Genomic DNA, 11,361 nt, shown 5'->3' on the forward strand with positions numbered 1-11,361 from the left:
CAATGACCCACTCTTCCTCTCCCGGGGTTGGTGGGGTCTTATCTCCAGTGAATGTGGGCTCCTCTGGCTTCACACAAAGCCTCATGTTGACATTCCAGAGGACCGAGCCTTGTGCAAACACACCAGGACCCACCAGATGGCTAGGCGAGGGAAGACAGGGATAGGATGAAGGACAACGCAGAGGAGGACTAGGAAGGACAGGAAGAAACAGAATGAAAATCACTTTTACCATCAGAATGTCAGGCTACCCTGGCAATCCATCAGGCTGTCACACTGCCAGATGGCTCCATGGTCTATCCTCTTACAAATCTGTGAAATGGTTGACATTTGTCCTTCACATTCAATTCAATACATACACTACTGAACAAGAAGTGTCCTTCTCATGTCCTCCAGCTACTGCCCCGTCTCCCTAAAGTCATTCAAAGCTAATATTTGAGGGTCAATGGGTTAATCTTGAGACCATGGAGTAAAAACCCTCAAAATGAAAAACTCATTTAGGGCTTAGACTGAGCGTGGTGGGTCATGTTTATCTGTGGAGGGCAAGAAAGTATCCCTGCTCCATGAGTCCTTGGGGCATTTGTGTAAGGGAGAAAAAGTAGTGCAGTAAATATAGCAAACCTGTACTGCACACGAACAGTATTTGTTTTTCATTAAAGTTATGCAAAACTATGTGATGACATTTGTAATCATACATTTTAATCTAAAATGTAATTGATGAGGGAATTGTACAGCATATAAAGAAGATTCATGGATTGTGCAATATAGTATAATCACCTTTATGGGGTGATTTGAATGATCTAAATCACACAATGTTATTATTTATGTAATAATATGATGTGTTTTGCACTAAAAAGTAAGCATTTACTGAGAGTGGTCTGTTTTAAATCAGTTGTTAGTTGCACATGATCACTGACTGATGACTGAGGTCATAGGTAACCCATCTATTTATTTACCCATTACGTCATTATCAATATGTAAACAGAACTGATAATGTGTCTCTTGAACGAGCTAGCTTTTAGTTAGGATCCATTGCGTCAGATTACTGAAATCAGATAGAGTGTATTTGTCTCACATAAATGCAACGGCAGCTCAGAGGGCATTTTGTCAAGATGGAACAAACTAATCCTCTATTTGGTCTCCCAGGAGTTTACTCCTCCCTGCTCCCTGCCTCTCTGTGTGTGCCATCAGCCTACAGCACAATAGACAGCCGTGCTGATAAAAGTGTGCAATAGCCAGTGTGGATATCCGGCTGCCTTTCTCTCCACTCCCCCGTTTAATGAGGGTGTATGGTGCTGTGGTTTATCTTGCCACTCTTTCTTTCCAATCCCCCTCCAATTCTCCAGGGCTGTAGCTGCTTTCTTCCCCCCTTATTCTATGGAAAAAGAGAAATGTTTTCTGACTGACTTTTCCCTCCAATCCCTTTTCAGGTTCCGGAGACATGAGGGGGCACGTCTAATAGAGGAAGATTTGGAAGTGGTGTGTGTATGTGTGTGTATGTTTATTCAGAACAAGTTCAAACCTGGTAATAAAGGGAATCTAGATTTATGTTAAAGAACACCTTTTTTTTTAACTTATCAAGGTGTGTAACCTTGTAAAGAACCCATGGTGTTGCTTTCATTTAGCTGTGGTGAGTGTATATGCGCAGCAGTCTATCCAGTGAAACATCTCAACATCTACTACTATTATTTTGTGTTCCCCACACTTATACCTTAACCTTTTATAGCTGTGAGGTCAACATTTTATTTATGGCCAAATACCTTTACTGCCAATTAACAAACAATTAGCATGCTAACACACTAAACTAATATGGTGAACATGGTAACTTACCTGCTACAAATCAGCATGTAGCCTACTGTCATTGTGAGCAGGTTTGCATGCTAACATTAACATTTAACTTACAGCTCATATGCCTAAGTAATTCCACAGAGCTGCTAGCATGGCCCTGATAAAGACAAATGCTTGCAATGAATGCTAATGTGAATTATATCAACACAACTGTTGCTTCAGGAGATCTCCCTAATGAGCTGTTGGGTGGCTCTATCATTGCGGTACTATGTTGTGAGAACATTCTTGCTCCGTGGCTGATAAGCAACCACCATTGGCCTACTAAATACGACCACATCCATGACTGCAGCTATCAATCACATTCACTAATAGATCAACTTTGATTAACTTACATCAAATCAGATAAATCAACTACTCACTCTGTTGAATTAAATCTGTTCTGATAAGAGAAAAAAGGGAAATCAATCAGCTAATCAGAGCACCTATTAGTCTGCCAGGAGACTAACAAAGACTCTTTGTCTGATCAAATTCAGACAGACACAGAGTGACACTATCATGGCAATGATGAGTTCCCTGTTCATTAACAAAATTGCTTTGACCGCTGGCATAAATTCAGTATCTAACTTGATCACATTTACTTTTATGTGTTGTGCTGAGCTTAGCAGTTGTGCAAGACCTCTTAGGACAACTGAAGAAAAAGTGTATGCCGCTTTTATCAGAATAAACTCCTGAAATACAGAAAAACGTCCTCTATCCTCTACAGTTTCACTGAATTAATCACAGATATGGTGGAAAATCAGTCTCCTCACGTAAAAGAAAATCAGTTTTCTCCTACTTTGTGCAACTTTAACACCCAACAAAGTCAGAGATTAGGACAAGAATATAATGTTTCCATCATTTATTTTGCAAATGTGACATGAACACTTGCAAAAGAACATTTTAACGTTGGTCCAGTAGAAAAAGACAAAAAACACTTGCATGATTTAATACTTTGTTTTTCAGCTTTCAATTCTGTCAAGTAAATTTGGAGTCTATATTTAGTCTAAATGAGGGAGCGGATTGCTAGTAGGTATTTCCAAAATCTTTTTCTTTCAATCATATATAAATATCCAGAAATCAATCTCGTTTCCTAAAGCAAAGCTAAGAAAGAGTAAAATGACTGGAGAGAAATGGCATCAACATCTACATAAGAAAGGGATTAGCTGACTATAAAATGTACAGTTTTAAAATTTAACTTAATATTCACATTCATATATAAAACTTACAAAACCTGGATCTTTCAAACCCACTAAAAATAGCTTTTTTCTGTTACTGCTGAAAGATCATTTTAAATTACCATAAATTTAATGGATTATTCATGTATTATCAGCATCATTAATGTCATCATTTATGCCATATTGTTTTTGTTCTTTTTCCAGAATTTTTTGATTCATCTCAAAAAAACATAAGTCAATAAATTAACATGCTACCTCAGTCCCTGAAAGCCAATACTCAACTGTGTTACTGAGTAAGAGTAAGACAGGTGTTTGTGTACATTAAAGTGTGTATCCATGTCTGTGTGTGTAAGAGTGTGTGTGAAAAGAAATATAGGACACATAACCTGTTAGCATACCTGCCTCAAACTCAAAGTAGGGTAGGGAGGGTTGGGGTTATTTCAGGAGTCCATACAAAAAATAATTCATTGTAAATATATAATATATATTTATACATATTTGAATATATTTACAAATATACCCAGCACTATACATTATACTGTGTATTTTTTCTCTCCAGAATAATTGGGAAGGTTTATCAAGAGAACTGAAAAAGAAATGCATCAATATTACAAAATAAACAGAAGAGCAGTTTCTATATGTGCTCTCCTTCTATTCCTCTGTTTTGTTAGTTGAAGTTCTGTCTCTCAGTCCATTTCCTATTTGTCATCCTCTTCTAGTCCCTTGTTTTTTAAAGTTCACATCGGTCCATACATTCCTCCAGGAGCAAATAACAGTCTTGGAATGCCAGCCACTGGAATGGGATCACCAAACAAGTAACATCGTCGATTGTAAAAAAAAAAAAAAACCTCTGGGTACACTCTGGGTACAAACATGAGAACCAAAATGAAAAGTCTGTGTGTTTATATGAAGGGAGAGGAGGAGGGTCCCCAGGGGAACATCAATTCATTCAGTCAGTAAAAAAACAGCTTGAGTAGGGTCCTTGTCCTCTCCTTTAAGACCTCACTAGAGCATGTAGTGTGTGTGCATGGCAGTATGAGTGTGTGACAGCAGCGCTGCCACCAGCCCAGTCCCGTCTGGGTCCATTAGTCCACTGGGAGCCAGAGGGGTGATGGGGGGGCAGGAGGTTGGGAGGATTTCGGAGAGGGCATCTGTGCTACGTGTGTTTTGGGGATGTTGAGGGGTAAGACTGGGTAGGTCAAAGTGGGGTAGATAGGGTGGATGGGGGCTCATGTTTTGACATTTCCATTGATGTGCTGGTACTTGGGGAGGCAGGGCTCATCCGGTAAGGGGTCGTGGGAAAAGACAGAGTCATCACCGGAGGAGCATGAGCTGCGAGTGTCGGGGAAGCTGGGGGAATACTGCTCTGTTGGGGCGCACAGGTCCAGATACTCCTGTAGACACAAAGGAAAGAGAGGGTTGGGTGAGATAATTTACACTTAACACAAGCTCATGTGTTACAAAAGGGAAGGATGCTTCGAAGGAGTGAGAAGCAAAAGACCTAGAGCAAACAGGAGAACATACTGTACATACAATGCTGAAACCCAGTCAACAAGAACAGGGACTTTCCAGAAAAGGGTGAGAGAGGTGGAGGAGAAGAGTATCACCTTCGTTATGATATTTATCTAAACTACACCAAATCACCCTGGAAGGATTTATGAAACAGAGCTGAACAAATAATCTTGAACTGTATACTGTATGAAAATATTTGCGGGAATAATAGGTCATAAATTGAAAGTTGGACTGCCAGGTAATCCAGCAGAGCTTTAAGATAGCGAGGTTTACCTAGTAGGGGCTTTGGGCCACCACAGAATTTTTTATTTGGTTGGGAAGTTGGGGAAAAGAGGATATGTTTAGACCACAGAACTGGGGCAGAGATGTGGCACTCCAGCCTTTGCAGCATCCTTTCACATCACTCTCCAAACAAATCTGACATCTGACACTGAAACACCCGACATAAACACTACGAGATGGCTGGAAAAAATAAAGAAGCTGGCACAACACAATGCTCAGCCCCTCCCCAATCAAAATGAAGATGAAGGAAAATGAATACTCAAAGAAATCCTGTTATTCATTTCTGACTTGGTCCAGTGTTGGGAAGTTGGTTTGGTCTTTTCATGTTGGCTGAGGCACCCTTTTTTCCCCCTCATGCTTGTCTTTTATGGCTGTTATTGGGACTAGTTGTGAGGATGAAGAGTTCTTGGGGTTTTCTAGAAAATGAGTGCTGGCTTCCATTTTCCCAGCTCAACACGAGAAGGCTCACATTACTAAAGACCTCCACATCTGCCAGCGGTTTGGGGCAGAGGGAAAGGGGGAGATGGGGGGGAAGCAAGAAAAGGGCGCTTTATTACATTTCAAAAGTTCAAACTCAAAGTTGGGCTTTTTTGGCATAAATTCATGAAGTTTCAGCTCCAGAGCAGACGAGTCTTGACAGCTTTCCATCGACGGCCTCTTTTCAGGTCGGCACACGGATATCACATAAGACAGGAAGGGGAATGGAAAGAAACGCGGCCTATTATAGGGAGCGAGGCATGGATGTGATGATTGGGCAACTTCACTGGGCCGTAGCGGCCATGTTGGGCCTGGATCAAATCATTCGGCCATTTTTTCGGTCACCATTTAGGCCTTATGTCAGCAACGTGGCTGCTAATGCTCCTAAAGCTTTCAGCAACATTCTGCTGAACTCTACATGCACTGGCAAGAGTTTGATTTAGTTTGGATTGAGAAACATGTTACTGTGTGTAGGAATGTATCATATTTTTCTATTTTATTGTTCTGAAATGTCTGACTTCTTTTTGCCAGGAAATTATAGGGTTAGTGTAGCACGAATTCTGACCACCCTGAATCCAACAACTTTATGGAATGAGAGTATGAGAGAAAAAGTGTGAGGAAGAATGAAAGAGCTGCACTCACCTCATTGGTGCTGAGGGTGAGGATGCGATCCAGATCCTCTACTAGCTGCTTGAAGGTGGGTCGCTGGGATGAGATGGCATGCCAGCAGTCTTTCATCATCATGTACCTGACAAAAAGAAAATCAGAATTGTTTACTTGAAGAGAAGGGTGGATTAAGGGAGACAGGACAGAGTCATTCTGGGATTTCAGCTTTATTTAGTCCCTCCAAGCTGTGCCACTCCTCATTTACCTGCAACTTTCAAAATGTGTCAGCTGAAATGATTTATGCATCCAGACTCAGGTGTTGCCATATCAAAGAACACATCAAAACAGCAGGTGTTCTCTGAACATCTCATTTTGAAATGCATTTTAGTCTGCAATCAATAATAGAGATGATGGTCTCCCAGTGTTTTTTGAATACTATGTGTGTTTGTCATGCACTGCCACTGTGTCTGTCTCTACTTTGTTCTCCATCAACCCTCTCAGTGTGGCACCATAGCAGAGCTGTGCCATTGTCCACTGACTGCAGAGGACTCATTGTGAATGAAGACACTGATAGCAGCCAGTCACAGCTGTGCAGAGGCCAGAAAGAGTGGACACAGAGCCACAGAGTCATGGATCTGATGGAGACTGGCATGGTATTAGAGTCTTGGTGTAACAGCTAGTGTGTATTTGGGTGACAGTGTAATTAAGAAAGATGTAAGATCTTACAGCTCGTTGGTGCAGTTGCCAGGCTTGTCCATGCGATGTCCCTCTTTGAGTAACTTGAAGAGCTCTTCAACAGGAATGCCAGGGTAGGGAGAACCCCCTAGGGTGAAGATCTCCCACATCAGCACCCCAAATGACCAGCTGATAAGACAGAAAAAGACACATATACGTTATGAATATAGTCAAGAATGACAATGACATAGCAGTATTCATGTGTAAATAGTGTCCAAGAGCTCCCACGCTTGTAAAATAACATTAGACCCAATGAGTGTCACTTCCCTTTAACCTACAGATAATTTACATTTAGTCACTTAGCCAAAGTTTGGAAACAACTTCAACAGTGTGACTGTAGTGGTGTCAATGCCCTCTTTCTGCCGTCCGGTGGCTTGTGGTGCGAACCCGCTCTCAGTGCCACTCTGGCCCTGATCTCAATGATGGCTTTTGTGCCTTGCTGGCCGGTCATACAGGCTGGCATTGTCCAGTCACACCACACCAAAACAAACAGCGGACCACCCACAGCAGACAAAAGAGGAGGGAGAGGTCCAGAGATGGCTAGTGACTATTAACTACTTCCTCATCCTTGTGTCTGGTCGTTAAGTATCAGTGATTCCATGCCGCTGATTTCCATCACTGTCATGCTGCAAGTTTATATACAGAGTCTGAGGATCCATGCTGTCTCAAATAAATCACTCTTGCACTGACAGCATGCTTGATTTACATCCATACAAAGGCTGTATTATGCGCGTGTCCATTCAGGCAGCCACAGGCCATGTTAGTTGTCTAACCAGGCTAGTAGACATGGACAGGCAGGTGGGGCATTTATCAGTCCTTCCATCTGTTTACACAACCAGCCCTTGGTTTGTTCTCCTCACTATCACTGTGTTGTATCTCTCCACTTGTTGACACAGTCATCTCCCCTTTCTGTGCTAGTTTGTAACCATCGCTCAGTGCTTGTCAACATGTTGCTCTGTGGAGGTCTGTGCCCTCCTGCAACCAACCTTGACTCACCAAATAAACAGGCAGACCTACATGCTGCGGGTCACTTTAACTGACCTGCCATTCAGCCTTTTCAGTGTATTCCAGCCAACTAGATACATAAGCTGTACTTAAACAAGTCAACCAATCAGTATAAAAGTGACTCTTTAGCAAAGTTCATATTATATATATATCTGGAGTCCTGGTCATATCTCATTACATTCATGTCTCAAGCAGTTAGGTTGTACATTCTCTGTTGCTGAAGTTTATGGTATCGACTGAAAGCGACATGAATATGAATGTTGGACAACCGCTCAATACATGTACCATGCCTCAGTAGATCTGATCAAAATATGAAGATTCAAGACTGAAGATTCAAGCTTGGAGGGGGGGGGGGGGGCTGCCCATGATACCGCCTGTCTGGGCCTGAGCCACAACTCTGTACCCATACCTGAGCCTGCCAGAACTGAGTCCCCTGGGGCCATTTGTCAAAACAACGAGAGGCAAGTTTCATTGGAATTCATGTATTCATTTAATCTGATGTCATGTATGGATCGCCTTCGCTTCTGGTGATGTTTGAGTGTGAGCCCACCACCATCCACCCTCCACCTTCATCTTCCTTCTCCCTTCATACGCTATGTGAAAAAGCCAATTACTAAAAGTGAGTGATGAAACATAATTAGCAGTGAGCTGATAGAAAGGACTGCAGTAGCCACTTTAGCCCCCCCACACACACCCCCCACCCTCCGGTTCTCCCCCAGGTTATTGACTAGTGCTGCGCTATGGAACATGAAGGGTATTATGTGTATGTACACATATTATATATTTATGTGCAGACATACAAGTACATACACAAACATGGACAGTAGAGAGAATCTCTCTTCCGAGAGATTAACTGGATGAGCCCTATGTTTAGTGTGCAACTGGTGTATGACTCACAGACACACACACACACAAAATCTCCTTTCCCAGGGGTCAGCATGCAAGGCATTTATCTAATTGCCACATACACTTTCTGCCGCCAGTGTCTGGAGCCGAAACTTCAAACAACACTGTCAGAACGCATAAGACTCAAACACCAAAAAGAGAGGGACGCTCTTCCTTTGTTCTGTTTTTAGAATGAGTACTCTGGAACTTTAAAAAAAAAAAAAAAAAGAAAAGAGACAGAGACGGGTTAGCAATCCACATACCAGATGAATGAAAATAAGAACGGGGGGGGCGAGAGGAGGGGATTATATTGATCATAGAACGGCCCTAAAACGATGAGCCACATGTTCAAAGTGTTGCTGAATGAGGAGAGTGGAGAGGGGATGGTAGGGGGTTAAAGGAGGATGGTGAAGGAGGATGAGGCCCGCATCGGAGGGCTGCAGCATTGTTGCTTTCAGACATGTGTGGAGGCCCAAAAGGAGGGGAGACTTCCGAGCCGAGTCCGGAGGGGTGAGCCGATGGGGGAGGAGGTGCTGGTGGGGTCCGGGCTCCTTCCAGGGCCCTTTGAAGCTGGTCAGATTAGTAACACGGCATTGGCTACAAGTCTAGCGTGAAATCCTCACTTTTGCCACAGACCGGCCAGTGCTGGACCCCTATAGGCAGCCACCCCCCACCTAACACTCACCAAACTGCACCGAAACACCTCACCTCACACACTCCCTGCTCTTATACTCCTGAAAAACAACCCCCTGTATCTGACAGCTGGGCTCCAAATGAAATCTTTAAAAAATATAGATATAGAAAGTCTTGAACTGTCTGGGGAGGCTTGTATGTGTGTAAATGATTTTTTTATCATGTATTTGTTGTGGGACATAGAAACACTGTGTTATATACTTACACGTCACTCTGGTGTGTGTAGACCCGGTCAAACAGCGCTTCTGGAGCCATCCATTTTACCGGGAGACGACCCTGAGGACACACACAGGTGAGAGGTCAAACACAATCCACACACAACCCACTCCTGGATTTCTTAATTTCTGACCTGATAAGCATGTTTGAATTCATTCACTGCGGGGAGATCTCATTACTCGTGGAAAGGCCGATATGTGAAAGCAGCCAGGGGAATAAGGCACTACAGTGACTGTCTGGGAGGAAGATTTCCCAGAGGAACATTTACATTGTTAAAGCAATAGAGGGTCAGAGATAAAGGAGAGAGTTTATCTCTCTGTGCCATTAAAACACTGGCTGTGAAGCTAAACACAGCTGACAAGGCGACCTTGGTCAATATCCGTGTGGTAGAAGAAATGGCACAAAACACAAACACTCCAAATTACTAAATTGAAGATAAGTCTCGGCTAAGGCTAAGATTTCTTAGCCGCTGTAAATACTAATAGGCAAAAAGCTTACTACCACCAAAATCAGAAATATGCAAGAAAGATGATAAGAAACACAATATATATCAAAAGATGTACTGTAGATTTTTATTCAATACATAAAGACTTTCTATTATGCATCTACAATATAGTTTCATGACCTAGGCTGAAGAAAAAACTGATGGAAATAAAAGAAATGTAGCACTACAATGATGGCTCTGTCTAAATTGGTCGAACGTAAGCGATCATCATTGTCGCTACTGTCATGTTCCTAATCATCATTACCATCAACATCATCGCATATTATTGTTGTTGTTGTTGTTGTTGTTGTCAGCTAGTTCTCAGCATGATTGTGCACGCGATGAAAAGCCATCCATGCATACTAAATGAGGATGTGCAGGCAATGCTGCTCTGCGGTGGGAAAGAAAAGACACCACTGGGCCACTATGGAGATGTCAATTATGTTTAAGCCGCTCCCCTCTCCCTCTCACTCTGTCTCTCTTTCTGGCTAATTGTATAAGTGTCTATGGAACTAAAGGAAAAGAGACTGAGGGATAAACAAGGCAGAGTCTCCAGAAGCACTACATTCACAGGCTGCCTGGGAACCTGCAGCTTCTGCCAAGACACCAGCCGGGGGAAAGAGTGCAATAGAAAGATGAGGGAAGGGAGGGAATTAGAAAAAAGAGAGAGACCGGTGGACTAATCTCACACTGCGCCCTCTGAAAAACATTCCACTCCCTCAAAGCGCACATCTTTCAATGTGTGGCGTGCAGGTTAAAGACTCACATTGGTTGTCTTTTTATAGTAGTCGATGTTGTGGACGTCCCTGGCCAGGCCAAAGTCAGCGATCTTCATGATGTTGCTTTCGGTGACCAGGACGTTCCTGGCTGCCAGGTCTCTGTGGATGTAGTTCTGTAGCTCCAGGTAAGCCATGCCTGACGCCACCTGGGCAGCCATCTCAATCTGGTCAGAGATGCCGAGTGTGGTGCCCTTATCCTCTGTAATCAATGTACAGAGGCACAGAATCAGTTGCAGTCAAACCGTATTATATGTTATAGGTGGCAGAGGAAGAAAGGTGATAAAATGTGGAAAATTGTTCATCTTATAGATTTTAATTTGTCTATTTAATTTGAATGAATCCTGCATTATATGGTAACTTATGATAAATCAAATTCAGGTTTAACAATTTATAATTTTTTAAACGAGACAGAAATAAAAAACAAAAATTTAACTCACAATATAGCCAATAACTCATGTTCATGTCTTACCAAGCTACGGGGAAATGTATTATTCTGCGGCTATCAGCTATGTCCAATAAAATGACAACTGGCTGCAAATTTACTGAGCTGTAGCCAATTAACCATAATTCTGTTCTCAGGGCAAAATATTACATTTATCTCCTGGCTGTCACATGCTGCTGTCTGCACTAGTAAAACTCAGCTAAATCTGTATTATTCTGATCTTTGAAAAGATAGAATGGGATGAAA

At 42.4% G+C, this 11,361-nt stretch overlaps 1 protein-coding gene across 1 annotated transcript in view; it reads right to left on the reverse strand.

Moving 5' to 3' along the window:
- Positions 1–2,668: 2,668 nt before the first annotated feature.
- fgfr2 (fibroblast growth factor receptor 2) overlaps positions 2,669–11,361 on the reverse strand; it is a 40,127-nt gene continuing 31,434 nt past the window's right edge. Inside the window, exons 14-18 of the mRNA XM_035663514.1 lie at positions 10,661–10,786; positions 9,400–9,470; positions 6,603–6,740; positions 5,913–6,018; positions 2,669–4,393 (exon numbers count right to left, since the gene is read on the reverse strand). Of these exons, the coding sequence (XP_035519407.1) occupies positions 4,229–4,393; positions 5,913–6,018; positions 6,603–6,740; positions 9,400–9,470; positions 10,661–10,786 (606 nt within the window). The 3' untranslated portion in view covers positions 2,669–4,228. The remainder of the gene's footprint in view (positions 4,394–5,912; positions 6,019–6,602; positions 6,741–9,399; positions 9,471–10,660; positions 10,787–11,361) is intronic.

The sequence above is a fragment of the Morone saxatilis genome, unplaced genomic scaffold (assembly GCF_004916995.1).
Source record: "Morone saxatilis isolate NCDOM2014 unplaced genomic scaffold, NCSU_SB_2.0 Contig19, whole genome shotgun sequence".
Lineage (NCBI taxonomy): Eukaryota > Metazoa > Chordata > Actinopteri > Moronidae > Morone > Morone saxatilis.